The 16,001-nt window shown below is 38.8% G+C and overlaps 3 protein-coding genes across 7 annotated transcripts; 2 read left to right on the top strand and 1 right to left on the bottom strand.

Moving 5' to 3' along the window:
• The first annotated feature begins 374 nt into the window (after positions 1–374).
• LOC140004177 (L-ascorbate oxidase homolog) lies at positions 375–4,580 on the top strand. Of its 4 annotated transcripts, none has more exons than XM_072057213.1 (9): positions 375–484; positions 861–1,052; positions 1,152–1,261; positions 1,589–1,859; positions 2,476–2,572; positions 2,705–3,053; positions 3,539–3,904; positions 3,983–4,061; positions 4,204–4,580. In XM_072057213.1, the coding sequence occupies exons 2-9, from the start codon at positions 906–908 to the stop codon at positions 4,405–4,407; spliced, it is 1,623 nt and encodes a 540-aa protein (XP_071913314.1). In that variant the 5' UTR covers positions 375–484; positions 861–905; the 3' UTR covers positions 4,408–4,580. The 4 variants fall into 4 exon arrangements, with proteins under 4 accessions (XP_071913314.1, XP_071913313.1, XP_071913312.1 ...); XM_072057212.1 differs by having other exon boundaries at positions 435–632; XM_072057211.1 differs by lacking the exon at positions 375–484 and adding an exon at positions 490–627.
• A 2,469-nt stretch (positions 4,581–7,049) lies between these two features.
• Positions 7,050–10,472, top strand: LOC140010397 (L-ascorbate oxidase homolog). Of its 2 annotated transcripts, XM_072057245.1 has the most exons (9): positions 7,050–7,165; positions 7,292–7,458; positions 7,712–7,821; positions 7,980–8,250; positions 8,373–8,472; positions 8,585–8,933; positions 9,121–9,486; positions 9,645–9,723; positions 10,120–10,472. In XM_072057245.1, the coding sequence occupies exons 2-9, from the start codon at positions 7,315–7,317 to the stop codon at positions 10,312–10,314; spliced, it is 1,614 nt and encodes a 537-aa protein (XP_071913346.1). In that variant the 5' UTR covers positions 7,050–7,165; positions 7,292–7,314; the 3' UTR covers positions 10,315–10,472. The 2 variants fall into 2 exon arrangements, with proteins under 2 accessions (XP_071913346.1, XP_071913347.1); XM_072057246.1 differs by having other exon boundaries at positions 7,072–7,458.
• A 1,760-nt stretch (positions 10,473–12,232) lies between these two features.
• LOC113701389 (uncharacterized) lies at positions 12,233–13,859 on the bottom strand. Its single transcript, XM_072056471.1, has one exon. The coding sequence runs from the start codon at positions 13,536–13,538 to the stop codon at positions 12,495–12,497; it is 1,044 nt and encodes a 347-aa protein (XP_071912572.1). The 5' UTR covers positions 13,539–13,859; the 3' UTR covers positions 12,233–12,494.
• Positions 13,860–16,001: the final 2,142 nt, after the last annotated feature.

Genomic DNA, 16,001 nt, shown 5'->3' with positions numbered 1-16,001 from the left:
TCCAGATTTCTCGGAGAATAGAAATAGAATTAGAGTATGACGGACTGGAGAAAAGGTGTCAATTGATTTGGAGTATTTTAACTTTTAATCCTAGTAGTATTATTAGTATGCAGTTTAGTTAACGGATTTGACTACTAGTGTTGTGACTGTGAAAGTGGTTTGAAATGAACAGACTACGCCGGCATTCATGGAGTTTTAAACAATCAACCACTTCTTCTCCTTTTTTGTCTAAAGAAAGAAATAAAGAAAGACGTGTGGAATAATGAAAGTGAAATCCATCCTGAGCTGTAAAACCCGGATCACAGTTTTGTTTATGATGATTACGCGGAAACGCGTGATTTGCGGCCGAATGAATTGGCACTTCGGATAGGCCCCGCCGTCCCCTGTGACCATCCCTGCCCGGTGGGGACTGGCGACTGGACCCTTCACCCTTCATTACTGGGGGAGGGGGAGTAGCAGACCAGGCACCGCCCCTCCTGTGCTGGTACTATTTATTTCCATTTCTACTTGCCTAGCTTCTGAGCTGTACAATAGGCATAAGCAGAGAACCCAGAGAAGCAAACTCAAGACAGAGAGATTCTTTCGTTCATCTATTTTTGTAGTTTACCAATTTAAAAGACAAACAGAGTAAGGTCTAGTACCATCACTCTTTCTTCTTGCCGTAAGTATCAATAATCTTTTTCTAGATCTGCTAGTTATCTTCAATGACTTCGAACTTGAACTTATGTACGCTTGCCAGATTAATCTTACTATAATAAACTTTATATGCTGCATAACTGGAGTAAATGTATTTATCCCTTCTGCGTACGTGCACTTGTCTTGTATTGGCAGCGTCTGATGTAAAACTTGCAACATTGCAGATTTAGAGGTTTGGGGGCTGTCACTGAAGTATTAGACGGTAAACAATGGGGAGACCAGTTATGCTTTATTTGGTTTGTGCGATTTTAGCTTTCTGGAGTAGTGGCTCTCTGGTCACAGCAGAAGATGCTTATAGATACTATACATGGACTGTCACCTACGGAACTGCTTCTCCGTTGGGTTTCTCTCAACAGGTTGGTTGTAATTCAGTTTGCACTTTTGTTTGTTTTGCCATTTGTTGAGGTTGATCTTGTTCTTTATTCTTGGGGTGTGTTGAAAATGATATTGGGCAGGTCATCCTCATTAATGGTCAATTTCCTGGTCCCAAACTTGATCTTGTAACAAACGACAATGTCATTCTCAACCTCATCAACAAGTTGGATCAGCCTTTTCTCCTCACCTGGTGCGTTCCATTTTACCCTCCAACTTTATCTACTTTAGCGTACCTATCTCAACGTTGCCCTGAAATTGTCTTCTGCCGTTTTGGGTGTTTAAATTAAATGGTTTTGTTATATTTGTTTTCCTAATAACTAATTTTTTGCTGCAACACATTCAATCCTACTTTTCATAAATGTCAGCAACAAAGTTTTTCGATAGGAAAGCTGCCTCTTTTTTTCCTTTGCAGTCCTCATAATTTCAACTGGAAATCCAATTTTAGTCTTCGGAAATTTTACTTGGGGCATGTATGCATACGAGGAGTGTTAACATTCATCTCTCATAAAAAACCTAGGAATGGGATAAAACAAAGAAAGAATTCTTGGCAAGATGGAGTCTTGGGAACTAATTGCCCTGTTCCTCCAAACTCAAACTACACGTACAAGTTCCAAGCAAAGGATCAGATTGGGTCCTACACGTATTTCCCATCAACTCTGCTGCATAAAACTGCTGGAGCATTCGGAGCGCTCAATATCTGGCAGAGATCTGTAATTTCCATTCCATATCCTAAACCTGTTGGAGATTTCACTTTACTTATTGGTGACTGGTACAAGTACAATCACAAGGTGACTCTCCTTGCTATTTCATATACCTTTTTATGTCTTTTTAATCTTTATTTTTTATTGTTTTGAAATTGAGGTATATCTTCCAACACATGTTTGTTTTGCTGCTTTTTGTTTGGAAACTGAAAATTAACCTTTTTTTTTCTGAGTAAAGAAGAATATCGTAATTCAGGCTCCAGATCTTTATATTGTGGTGAGGGTTGGACTTGTTTTATGGATTCCTTCTTAAACAAAACATTTACTACAACATTATAGCTGGTTTTCTAATTTTTTAAAAACTCTTAGCAACATGACGTTGAGTTACTGAAATTTGAGTAAAATGGTGTTACTAGGATTTTTAAGTCAATAGATCTTGCACTATTTTCAACCTTGTATGATAGATAATCGCTGGCCAATGTCCTTCAACTACTACCTGTCACAATCCCTTCGCATTTTAGGTTGTTAGCGATTCTTTCATTTAGCAGGTATGAAAAAAGACTTGTAGATTTCTCTGCCCCATTAGGTGATGGAAATCTCTTGTTTGCTCAAGACATAACCTTGTTTCTAAACGCCACTAGAATGGAGTTGCTTTTACAAGAACTCTGGGTTATGGACATTACTAAGTCTTGGATGTCTGCAGGTCCTGCAGCAGAGGTTGGATGCTGGGAAAAATCTGCCTTTCCCAGATGGTGTCCTCATAAATGGCCAGGCCCATCCTTCCTTCAGCGGTGACCAAGGTCAGCCTCAGTAGTTGAAGCTCTTTACATTTCTTTCCTGGAACAGTATTAAGACTCCATACATTTTTTGCTATCAATGTGTATCCTGTCATTTCTTGTGGAGATAATAACTGAACTCTTTTTGCTATTTAGGTAAAACTTACATGTTCAGGATCTCAAATGTTGGCTTCAAAACCTCCTTGAACTTTAGAATTCAAAACCACAAATTGAAGCTTGTTGAGGTTGAGGGATCTCATGTCATTCAGAACACTTACGATTCTCTTGATGTTCATGTGGGTCAATCTGCGACTGTTCTTGTCACTTTCGACCAGCCTCCCAAAGATTACTACATTGTTGCATCTACTCGGTTCACAGAAAAAGTTCTTACTGCTACTGCTGTTTTACACTACACAAACTCTAGGACTGCAGTTTCCGGACCCTTGCCAGCTGGTCCAGCACCTAAGGATGTCCAATGGTCCTTGAATCAAGCCAAAACCTTGAGGTATGAATTTGCAGATACGTACGAGTTGCAAGTGATTTGGCATCTTTTGTACGCACGTTGTCTAATACGAAGCATAAGTTGCTTAATGAAATCTGATCGTAATTTGAAATTAAAAATTGGGGAACTGGTAACTGATACTTTTTAAGAAAGGGTGCCTTAATTTAATAAACCATTTGTTTTCAGCGAGGCACTCAACTCTTCGAGAGTCAGATTATACCATTCTTTTCCTTCACTTTCTTTGCACATATCCTTGGAACCACTTCTTTTATATTTTGGAAGATTATTAAAACTGCTGCAGATTTGCACCTCCAACTTAAGTTACACAATGCTAGCTTCTTAAATCATCTCTCAGTGGCAAGAGTGCTTGATCGTTCTCATCCTTCTACGAAGATGATGATATTTGTTTACAGATGTCGTAGAGATTCTACAGTCCTCGTGGTTCATAAAACACCAGTAGTGAATGACTCGAGTAATCCTTCTTGTAGGTGGAATTTGACAGCAAATGCTGCCAGGCCAAACCCTCAGGGCTCTTTTCATTATGGGAAAATCAGTGTAACAAAGAGATTCGTGCTGGCCAACTCAGCACCTCTTATTAATGGGAAGCAGCGTTTTGCTGTGAATGGTGTTTCCTATGTTAATCCTGACACTCCACTAAAGCTTGCTGATCATTTCAACATTCCTGGAGTTTTTGGTTTAAATTCCATTGAGAGTTCTCCCTCCGGGGTCTCTCCTCACTATGGTGTGTCTGTGCTGTCAACATCTCTCCATGACTTTATGGAAATTGTATTCCAGAACAACGAGAGATCTCTGCAGTCTTGGCATCTTGATGGATATGACTTCTGGGTTGTGGGGTGAGTGATTCAACTTGGAATGCCTCTTATTTTCCAGAGATAAATAAAATCCTAATCCTGTTTGTTACTGTGAAGCAGTTATGGGGCTGGGCAGTGGACTCAAGCCAGTAGAGCAACATACAATCTTGAAGATGCTCTTACTAGACATACTGCACAGGTACTTAAAAAGGCCCAAATTGTCTCACTGTGCATGCTTAACGGGCCTAAATTCCTCCTTGATCCCCTCCTGTTGTTGTATTCTGAGTTTGCTAGTTCTTATTTTAACTGAGGTGGAGTTAAAATCCCTTGCATTCGTGCAGGTTTATCCCAATTCTTGGACGGCTATTTTAGTTTCCCTGGACAACCAAGGCATGTGGAACTTAAGGTCTGCCATATGGGAAAAGCAGTATCTTGGACAACAGGTTTATCTCAGAGTCTACACTCCAACTCCTAGTCTTGCCAACGAATACGACATACCAACTAATGTCCTCCTATGCGGCAAAGCTGTTGGAAAACATCCTTAGTCCATTATCTAGTTATGATGGCTAAATATGTTACTTCTCAGTCATAAGAGTTTGACTGTTATATAGAGAGAGAGAGAAGAAAATTATGGGCTTATTTAAGTGTATACCTTAAACATTATAGCTAACTTATTATTCTTTTGCTTGATTTATTCAACAACTGGTGATTTGATTTAGTCTGATTTATATGTGAATTCTGCTTAATTATCAGATTCCTTCTTGTTATTAGCACTTGTTGGTCATATCACTTTTTATGAGATGCTGAAAAAAAAGAAAAAGAAATGAGGGGTGCCAAAAGACTACCGTGTACAATTTTAGCACAAAGGGACTTCTTGTTTCAAGCGTGCAATATCATCATCATCATCATCTTTTTTTTTTTTTTTTTCTCGAAACGATATTATTGTATTGATCACAAAATAAGCTTTACAGTTTGGAGCAAAAGCCTCTCATTTCTATACAAAAAGTGCGTAATAGCACAGAGAGTTGATTCATTCCTCATCATGTAAAATGCTTAAAGTATAGTCACTAATTCTATTATTAACATGATTAACATTCTTAGTCGTGAGGCAAAATGAGCACATGTGAAGCGGAGCAGTCAAACATAGTGTGCATTTTGATATTTAATGCACATCTTGATTGGATTTGTTGGAGCAGTTGCTTATTTCAGCTCTGTATGATGATCTTCCTCCATCTCTTCACTGCTAGTTTACCCATGGCTAACTTGATTGCCTCAGTTTCGTCCAGTTGTTGACAGTTGTAACTTCTTTCATGCATTACCAAGCTGCCACTATAATATCTCCTTCAATCATAGTAGTCACTCCTGTGCCAACCTCATTAGTGTTCGATCATCATCATCATCATCATCTACTCACACAATTCAATTGAAAAATTTTCTCAAACACAAGGCTCAATACGAAGAACTTTTTCTTCCTTGGTGGATTATTTTTCTAACGTTAGAAAGAAAAGCGCAAGTAATTGAAATATACTGCACATTATTATACATGGAGTTTGCTTCTTAGATAATTGAGCTGTTCTTAAGAAGCCAGGTAACTGTGGCTCATGATTTAGCAGTGGCAGCTAGATGTATGATGGTTCCTTATTAATGAAAGAATATCTTTATTTGCCGGAACCAAAAAAAAAAAAAAAAAAAAGGGGACGCTGCTCGCTGCAGCAGCTACACTTCCAAACACAGAAGTGTCGCTATAAATTAAAATGAATTGTTAAGTATTGACTTTCGTCCCAAATGGCCATCGTTATCACGTGACCTCGATTTATTTTAATGGGGTATTGCAAAAGAAGGTCAATGCATTGATTTTCCCTTTCTTATTATTGAGTCTGCGGCCCCAAGAGTAGGACTTGAGACTGCAGGCTATATGGATCACCATAAATTGATCTCGTAGATTGTAGGAAACTCATGTGCTCCATTGCTAAACAATTACTAGAGTATAATCATTTCGATGCAATAGCTAATAGTTGGCTTTTATATTTTTCCTTTTTTGGGGGCTTTTTTTTTTTTTTTCCCATTGACATATTTAAACCGAGCAATATTTAGAAGTTTAGTAACTTTAGAATTATATTTTTTTATTTGATAACTAAATTAGAATTGGTATCAAAATTGGTTTGGAAAATAGAATTCGGCTGTATTTAGGTGCGAGTATTGGGATACGCTACATGATTTTTTTTTTTTATTTGTCTATTTAATGACCTGAAGTCCTTGAGGAAAATCAACCGCAAGTTTGCAATTTTGAGTTAAGTTAACAATTGAAAACTTTACTTCCTCCCTACCTTGCTTGTTTTTTTATGTTATCATTCTTGAGCTTGGCTTCGCCATTATAGTTCCAATTATCAAAGTGAAGGGTTAAGGCCTTATTCAGTCAACTAGCCCTATTATTGATTTATACAAAATTAAATACTTTTCGGTGCGTGAGATTTTTGGTGCTAACATTTTCCCTTGTGCTAACTTCCTTTAGAGTTTAATTTAAGCCTGGCACTTGCCTGAATGGAGCTTTAGATGCCTAAACCAAATACGAATAGAATATGTCGTCAAGTGGCAAGCTGCAGTTAATTCCGATCAGAAAGGAGGGCCGGGAGTCGGGAGTCTGTGCTGCTGGATCCATCATCCATGGATTGGAAGCCTCACTTTTGTCCTAATCCTAGTTTTTAAGCTTCCATGTGATTGATATGTGACACCCTAATTACTAAGATTGTAGTACTAGCTGTTCTAAACATCTGATTTTCCATCGTAAACCTTAAACCATCTGATTAATATAACGATGAGTTGATCCGCTGCAGGCTGCGTTGTTCTCGCCTTTTTTCCTTACTTTTACTACTTCATTACTCTCACCACCGACAAAGCCCATGCATACAAAATTCAATGCGGAATTTCCCTCAATTAAAGAGTTGAAGCTTACATGAAAGTGTAGTCAAACTGATCAACCACTAGTTAAACCTGTTTTTAACCTTAATTAAGCCTGTGAAGTTCGCAGCAATGCAGGAAAAAAAAAATTAAAATTAAGCAGCACTAATGAGCATGAAGTGCGGCGTGAAAAAGCTTCGATTTTTCTTCGAAATCTGAGCCGCCGTCTTGGCGTTGCTGATGTTATACGCAGCGTCTCTCGTTATATACAAGTGTTTTTCCCCTGCGTACTTTGTCTCCTATCACCCCAATCCTCCTCACTTATTTGAGGAGGCTTCCACAATCTTGGTAGAAGCATTTGAGGAGGATCCATTGGTTTTCTGTTCATTAGTTTTGCTTCTTCCAGTAAGCACTTAATGAATCCTTCGGCTTATTTTCGGCAGACGTTTAACGTCAAAATTCATAGGGTTTTTCATTTCGTGGACTTGTAATACGAAACTCTTTATTTATTTATTTCCTTCTTGGTGGCAGAGATTAATTTGTTCTCATTGAAAATGAGAGGGGCTATTTTGCTCCACATTTGTCTTGGTCTCTCGGCTTGGTTGAGTACTTCTTACGTGAAAGCTGAAGATCCATACAGATTTTTTACATGGGTTATTACGTACGGACAAATTGCTCCTTTAGGTGTCAAGCAAAGGGTAAATTTTCACACTTGTAGTTCAAGATTACTCTACCCTTCCTTTTTAAAAAATAAAAAATAAAAAAATTTAACAAAGGTTTTAATAATTTTAACAAATTAAGTATGTGCTCAAAGTCCCCTTCCCCCTCCTCGCCTTTTAAATTCCATTCTTCCCTCGTTAAAAATAAATAATTACGAAGCATGCAACTCCTAATTATCATACAATTTCTAATATTATTAGTATTTGTTACCACTCCGTTTGGATATATCAGGGGATTCTTATCAACGGGCAATTTCCCGGTCCTACCATTAGTTGCATTACCAATGACAACATCATAGTTAATGTCATCAACAAGCTAGATGAGCCTTTCCTTATTACCTGGTTAGTGTTCATGACCTTCTATAGATCCTAGCGTGCTTTTGGCGGGTTTGTGTGTTACCAATATCGTCCACTACACGGACCTATCATATTATCTCGACTAAAAATTGCTGTTCCAAAAAGTGACTTTAGATTTGTTGTTTGGTTTATGGCCAAACTAGGCACGGTATCAAACAAAGAAAGGGTTCGTGGGAAGATGGAGTACTGGGAACCAATTGCCCGATTCCTCCTAATTCCAATTGGACTTACAAAATGCAAATGAAGGATCAAATTGGAACCTACAATTACTACCCATCCACCTTGATGCACAGAGCGGCCGGTGGGTTCGGAGGATTCAATATTGTGGCTAGGTCCATCATACCTATACCTTATCCAAAACCGTATGATGAATTTACTCTGCTCGTCAGTGACTGGTGGAACAAGGATAACAAGGTTTGCTACCAATCGGTTTCTTTCGTTCATTCTTAATATGTCCCCTTTTGTAAAATTCTCTCTTTTTCCCCGGACACGGGATTATGGTTAGAAGAAGAAGTCTTAATGTTATAAGCTTCCAGGTACTACAGAAAATATTGGACGATGGCACACCGTTTCCTCCCCCCGATGGCCTTCTTATCAATGGCAGTCCAAAATCTACTAAGTTCACCGGAATCAAAGGTAATCCTGCATGCACCTAATTAAAATGGGGTATTCGTTTTTCCACGTTTTTATCCGTTCCACGGTTTACATAGAACTGATAGTACATGTGATATACTGTTCTCAATCACAGGCCAAACCTACTTGATTAGGGTCTCAAACTTGTGCCTAGTAAGTTCAATTAACTTTAGAATCCAAGGTCATACCTTAGTCCTAGTAGAAGTCGAAGGATCCCACACCATGCAAGATTCCTACGAGTCGCTGGACGTTCACCCAGGCCAATCCTCCACTTTCCTGGTCACCCTACGCGCTTCTATCCTCAAGGATTATTACATACTGGCCTCCAGTCGTTTTACAAAGCCTCTTCTGACTGCAACGGCGATCCTTCATTACGACGGTTCTACCACCCAACCCGCCGGACCATTGCCCTCCGGACCCGCCGGCCAACTTCACTGGTCCATGCGGCAAGCAAGGACTATCAGGTACCTAGCTAGGCCAGCTACCTGGTGCAAATTTATGAACATCGTCAACACCAATTTTTATTAGACAACGACTTTGTAATTCGGAAGCTAGCCATGAGATTAATTTGTTCTCTTGAAATCCCTCATCGAAAATTGTTGTAATCGCGTTGTCCTTTTTTTTTTTGGGGTGTGTTGAACTGTGGTGAAGATGGAATTTGACAGCGAACGCTGCTAGGCCAAATCCTCAAGGGTCGTATCATTATGGAACCATACCAATTGTGAGAACAATAGTGCTAGCCAACTCTGCCCCGCAGATTTCTGGCAAGAAACGGTATGCGCTTAACGGGGTTTCTTACGTGAACCCAAGCACTCCATTGAAGCTTGCTGACTACTTCAACATTTCTGGCGTGTTCGTGTTGAACGCAATCAAGGACTTCCCTACTTCTGCCCCCGCAGCTCAAGGCGTCTCCGTCTTTGGCATCACTCTTCACGATTACATGGAAGTTGTTTTCCAGAACAATGAGAACAATTTACAATCTTACCATCTTGCTGGCTTTGATTTCTGGGCTGTCGGGTAATTAATAAGCTTCCTATTCTTCCCCACATTAATATTTTTTTTTTGGGGTTTAAATCCCGGCTTTTGCTTTTGCTTTTAATTTCCGCTTTACCTCATTAAAATCCATACAGTTCGAGTATAACTAACGACTGACTGTTTCTTATTAATTGATCCAGGTATGGTGGTGGACAATGGAACATTACAATGAGGAAACTCTACAATCTTGTTGATGCTACCACCAGGAATACCGTTCAGGTAAATGCAAGCAACCCTCTGCCAATTTTTTTTTTTTTTTGGGTTAAATTATATAGTTATGGTTTGTTCAGCAATTTAGGTTAAGCGGGCATTAGATCAGTGGCGGATTTAAGGTGGGGGCACTGGGGCCTTAAATTTCATTGTGGTGCATTAATTTGGTTTATGAACTAATATTCTAAAAGGATATGTGGATCACAAAATTTCATTTGAAATAAACTAAAAAAAGGCTTTTTATTTCAACTTGTTGAGGAATATTTTTTTTAAAAAAAAAACTAAAAAAGGAGTAGGTAAAAAAATTTTAATGTTACTTTTGTCTCTATTGAGAATTTTTTCTGGCTCCGCCGCTGCACTAGATGCACGCATTTGACTAAGGTATGTGGTGGCATGCTTATTCAGGTATATCCCAACGGATGGACTGCAATTTTGATATCAATGGACAACAAGGGTATGTGGAACTTGAGATCTCAAATCTGGCCAAGGCGCTATTTAGGACAGGAAGCATACATGAGGGTTTGGAATAGTGAACGTAGTCTTTACACTGAGTATGACATTCCAGACAATGCGTTGCTCTGTGGCAAGGCCAAGGCCTAGTCGCCTGTGGCTGCAGTCCAAATTCTTTTTCTTTTCTGTTTTCTCTCCCATTTTTGACCCCCCCCCCCTCCTTCTGCTTCAGTTACGAGGCCGTGACTGTCGAGAAGAAAAAGGATGTGAAATGGAACCAATTCCTCTGTTACCATTGCCAATTCAGATGTCTTTATAGTCTTCATCATAAAATGGGTAGCTTATGCCCTTCTTTGCAAGGTAACGTGACAACTGCTGCTGCTGCTGTTGTCGTTTGAAAGAAGACTTCTACCTCGCGCGCATGAAAGAAAACTTTATAACCCAAAAAACAGCGGATATGGTGAAATAAATCACACAAAAAAAAAAAAAAAAGGAGAAGGCAGGCCTTCCATTGTGCTGGGAGGCCCAATTCCGGTCATAATGAAAATCCAATTGGCCCATAAAGGGACCACCCCGTCCGAGTGGCCCTAATCGGTAACCCCACTGATCAAATCACAATGAGAAATTGCGACTAACTACTTAATTGATTTCAATTTCTTCGTCCACTTGCGTCGATCGGGGCTTCACCAAAACTAATTAGGTTATCATCTGGATCCATGAATTTCGTTCCTTTTACAGCTCAAAAAATTTTTTTTTTCTCATATTCGGAAATGTACGTAGAAAGTTGAGGTCTTTGTTTTTAGTTTATAATTATTAATACTAATATTCAGCAATCATCCACATCACTCTTTATTTCTCGCATTATTCCTGCCACTCTTGAAAGAACAAAATAAAAACAGGATTTCTCATCATGCACATCTGAATAGATGACATGTATTTTCAATTATTAAGAAGAGACAAGATCATTTTAATTTGAATAATTCTAAGCCTCGTTAATGAACGAAGACACATGTTATACATCGAAATGTGTATTGTGGCAAATAGAGGGAGAATTCATTAGAGAGGATCCAAGTCCATAAAAACATTGTTCAAGAAATTGAGTGAACGAGGAAAAGAATACAAGGAAAAACAGAACTGAATCCACTTTTTATGACCTTGCACTCTGCTCAATACCCACTTTGTACCCCAAAAATTTTGTTGAACGCTTTCCATTTTAAACTTGCTAATAATCCCAAGATACTTATATGCCTTCGGCATATCTTAGGACAATACGACCTATCAGGGATAATCTCACCCTTTAATTATATACATTGTGCTAAAAGACCAATGACGAGAGGCATATCATGCCCCCTATGATGGTTAATATCAATCAGTGACAGGAGAAAGTGATTAATATCACTATTGTTCTGAGTTAAACACTATCATATTGTCATTTTAAAATACACCCTCCCAAACCCTCCCCCCCCCCCCCCCCCCCCAAAAACCAAAAAAAAAAAAAAAAAGAAAGAAAGAAGCAAAATCAGATTGTCTGAATCACATGGATAGTATTCTAATTAAGTAGGATTTGCTCAGAAGCTGTCTGACTTCCTGTAATCTACATATAAGCAGATTTGCCTAATATTTTAGAGGAATCAGGAATCTAATGACCGGTAATTTTGTTACTTTAGTGCTGCAGGTGCCATCTTTCCCACTGAAAGAATCACTTTTTCTGGTTTCGGAAGAATATATTTCGAAAGACTGCCTTTTCAAATGCCACAAAGAAACAAATAACCCATCAATGTACGTAAACGGCAAAACCCGCCCTTACACCACCGTCACCTTCACAAATGTTAAGTTAAACGTAAAGCAAAGGTCTGAAGTTTGAGAAAACCAAGACGATAAGTTATTATTCTCCCATGTCAAAATTTGTTTTAGCTGCATGCTTTTCCAGACTTGTGAAGTAAATTGAAGCAGTCCCAAGATATCTTCTAAGATATATACGAATCTTCATTTGCATGCATATGTAGAAGATTTGGATCATGTGTTTCTCGTATAACAACATTAAAAAGTAGTAATTAGGATCACCTACTTAATTAAAATTCGTCGTTTTTAAACTTCTAAATTCTTGGTTTGTCCTTACAAATCAAACACCCCGTAAAACACAAGTACACTCTGGAACAGGAAGGAAACTATCACTGGTAGTAGTAATATATAGAAACAAATTCTAACCAAATAACCCCAATAAAGACAACAAACACTAGACACTGAAGAAATTTAAAAAAAAAAAAACCCTTTTTTAAAAGAAAAAAAAAAAGAAAAAGAAAAAGAAGAAAGAGTACAGTAATTTACTCTCAGGGATATGCGCCATTAGTTGTAGGCATATCAGACCACGACGAAAGGATGGAATTCCAGTAGCCGGATTCAGCTACAGCAACCGGAGCTGAGTCTAAAACTTGGATACTGGAAGACGACGATGAAGAAGAGGAAACTATATTACCCAGGACTACCGGAGCATGATCTGGATAAGTACAATTTCTTGATGATCTAAGCCTTTGGTAAAAATCTTGAACTCCAGTGAATTCTCCTTGGCCAAGTACAAAACCAATCTGCTGCTGCTGATGTTGTTCACTGTTTCTCCAGCCGGAGCTGCTACTGATAAGACCAACTGAAGGAACCTGCTGGCCGAGTTCTGAATCAAACCCAACCATTCTGCTACAAGCATTTAGGGAGTAGCACCCTGCAGGCATGGCTGCCTCCTCCTTTTTCATGCTAGTACTAACAACACTATTGCACATGGGACTAGCGTTAGGGTTAGGGCTTTGGTTAGCTTTCAGTAAAGAGAACAAATGAGAGTTTTGAGGTGACGCCCACAGAATAGGGTTTGATGATGGAGAAGAGGAAGAGAGCTCATGTTCGAAGGCACTCAGAAAACTGGATTTTCCTATTTCTGTTGCCATGGTCTTGAACTTTCCAGCACTTGACTTGATAACTGATGAGGTTATCATGGTAGACTTGTTTTTCCGGCAACCGCCTCCGATGGGAACGTTACGCAGCGCACCTCCTTTAGTCCAATAACGGCGACACGTCTTGCAGAAATGACGAGGCTGGGTGAGGTTGTAGTTGTTGTAGTAACAAAACTTGGTGTTGGTAGAATCGCAACGCGGACACCTGAGGCTCTCCGGAGTGGATGAGCCTGTAGGAGGAGGAAGGGTGACTGCGGAAGAAGAAGGTGACGGTGACGGTGACGGAGATGGCGAAGGGGAAGGTGTAGGAGATGGTGAAAGAGAGGGAGAAGCTGACGAGGCTCCTGAGACCCCATTATCAACGGGCAGCTTTGATCTTTCTCCCCCAGTTAATACTCCGGATGCAGCTTCCCCTAAAAGTTCTTGAATCATCGTTTTCTTCTTTGTAAATCTGCAAGAATCCAAAAACAGGAGAAGAAGAAAAGAGAAGTTAAGTTAGCCTCCCTATCTTCCCCCTTTTTCTTTCTTTTTTGGTGCTGTTTTAGCAAAAAAGGTGAAGAATGTAGAAATAGTTGATCACGAGAGACCGAAACATGGTTGCTTGCCTTTGCTCGTTGATCGATCAGTTGAATTGGATAGGTTTTGGAGTTTTGGCTTTTGTGAGGCGAAGTTCATGTGGCAACAATAAAACAACACAGGAGGGGATACTAGGCAAGCTTTAAGATAGTCATGAGTCAGTCACCCCAGAATAAAACCATAAATAGAGACCTGTTGTCGTGTATATCTGAAAATTAACCAGTGGTATTGGATTTTGGCACGTAGTTTCTTTCTGCTTGTGGCTTTTCAGAAGGATAATTGGACCTTTCTCCTTTTCCAAATAGTAACCCGCAAACTGCTTCATACATGAGAATTAATGGCTTGTATTTTTGTACCTTTTTTCTCCTCCTATGCCCAAAAAAAAAAAAAAGAAGGAAGCTTATCTGTACTCCCTATAAACCACCATCTTATTTTTTTCTTTTATCAGTTATAGCAGGAGAATTAACTAATTTCAGCTTCTGAATGTTTAATCATATAGGAGCTGTATTTTTCTTATTTTCCTGTCTAAATGGTAAAGATAGTTTGTTTTTTTTTTTTTTTCATAAGCAAAATGCTTGTGAGGAAGTGATATGGAAATTTAAACATGTGGCTATAGTCTTGGTCAAGCTCGGAAACCGAACACGTGGAAGACAATGGTTTGAAGATCCTATTCCAAACTTTGAACCAATATAAGTTAGTAGATGCGCTTTTGATGAATGGTATCTTGCTTTGATTCTTTTAATATTGGCATGGCTAATTATTCATGCTGAAGTGGGATCGAATCGATATATAAATGATGATGGCAATCAAGTTTCTGGCAAGGAAGGATAATGTTTGATTAGGCTTCGTGCTTCCAACATGAAGATGCTGTTCATATACAATCATTACGAGTTTAAGGAGAGAACAAATCACATGGAAGTACGTGTAAAGCCCGAGCCCCACGTCGCCAACCCCCACAACAAGAATTTGCACTGCCCCGAAAGTCATGGCTCCATATTTGCCCCCCGCCATTGGTGTTTACTAGTACTACTATTTATGGAAGGACTTGGTTCGGAGCTCACCATTGGTAGGGTAAATGGTCGGGTGATTTCACACCTCAGATGTCTCTATACATCATACCGCATTGTTTGTTCAGTTTAATCCATATTCATACCTTATCACGTTGTGTCACCTTCTTTGATTTTTGCGTCGACCCTTCTTCGTTCCATATATTGCAAGTATCGTACTTTTCTTTTTTTTTATTATTTCAAAATATTTGTCATGTTTAGCATTTCTAATTATTTTATACTCTGAAATTTCCCTTATGCCCTTTCATTAATGATGCGTACTCAAAGACAAAGGATTAATCTTTCCATACACTCACAGTATATACACTTTTAGAGTTGGATGAATGACAACTATATAAAATTTGAATTTAAAATTCAATTTTTATACACATGTCATGAATCTAATGGTGATAGTGCATACACTATCAGTGTATATAATATTTACTCTAAAACAAATATGATGAGATTGCTTTCTACTTTTTACTTTAAGTAGCACATGATTAAAGGCAAAAGTGGAACAAAAGATTTTTTTCTTTTTTGGTGGAGTATACTATATTCCATGCATAAAAAGCACATATCTCCAAATATAACTAAATATATAGGACTAAGGAAGTGTTAGATTACCACAGTCACAAGCTGAAACTAATTATATACTCCTCTTAGTTAAGGAAATTACAGCGTCGTAATTTGATCGCAATGATCCAAACTATAATCAGACGCTTTTTAGTTGGCCTAGTTTTCATTCCACCAAAAGCTCAAGATTTAGATGGGAATCAGAAAACTGGATTTTTCTAATTCAATAATAGCATCCCCGCCAGAATATAAAAGATCCTGCAAAAATTAGAAAGAATGTCGGAACACTGTTGGAAACGGTAAAAGGCACTCAATGAGAAAAAGCCCATGTTTTCTTTCCCCCAAAAATTATCGGGGAACACGAAAAGAAAGAATGAAAATCGCAAAACATCTTTATTGTGGAATGCACATTGCAAGTGACAGTTCAATGATAAATGGAACTAATTGGGTCTAAATATGGAGGAACCGAGACTGCCTTTGGGCAGCAAAGCAGAATAAGTTCTTGTTTTCTGTAACACTGAAACGTTGTTTGGTGGCTGGTGTAGCATAAGTGTCACTATGCCTGTGACATTGGTATAACCTGGCCTGGTCTTGGCACGCAGTTGTAAAATTTTGTAGCAACAACATATACATGCAGCTGGCTTATTCATTCATTTAGCCTTTTATCCAAACAAACGACAACTGATACGGGCATGACCTG

The sequence above is a fragment of the Coffea arabica genome, chromosome 7c (assembly GCF_036785885.1).
Source record: "Coffea arabica cultivar ET-39 chromosome 7c, Coffea Arabica ET-39 HiFi, whole genome shotgun sequence".
NCBI lineage: Eukaryota > Viridiplantae > Streptophyta > Magnoliopsida > Gentianales > Rubiaceae > Coffea > Coffea arabica.
The sequence above is the reverse complement of the archived record's forward strand: the minus strand, read 5'-3'. Positions and strand labels throughout refer to the sequence as shown.

Bases quoted from the DNA above. Each gene is read 5' to 3' on its own strand.
- LOC140004177 (XM_072057213.1), top strand. From the start codon at position 906: ATGGGGAGACCAGTTATGCTTTATTTGGTTTGTGCGATTTTAGCTTTC. The intron at 3,905-3,982 runs GTGAGTGATTCA...ACTGTGAAGCAG, and splicing joins TATGACTTCTGGGTTGTGGG to TTATGGGGCTGGGCAGTGGA. The intron at 4,062-4,203 runs GTACTTAAAAAG...GCATTCGTGCAG, and splicing joins TTACTAGACATACTGCACAG to GTTTATCCCAATTCTTGGAC.
- LOC113701389 (XM_072056471.1), bottom strand. From the start codon at position 13,538: ATGATTCAAGAACTTTTAGGGGAAGCTGCATCCGGAGTATTAACTGGG.
- LOC140010397 (XM_072057245.1), top strand. From the start codon at position 7,315: ATGAGAGGGGCTATTTTGCTCCACATTTGTCTTGGTCTCTCGGCTTGG. The intron at 7,459-7,711 runs GTAAATTTTCAC...TGGATATATCAG, and splicing joins CTTTAGGTGTCAAGCAAAGG to GGGATTCTTATCAACGGGCA. The intron at 8,473-8,584 runs GTAATCCTGCAT...TCTCAATCACAG, and splicing joins TAAGTTCACCGGAATCAAAG to GCCAAACCTACTTGATTAGG.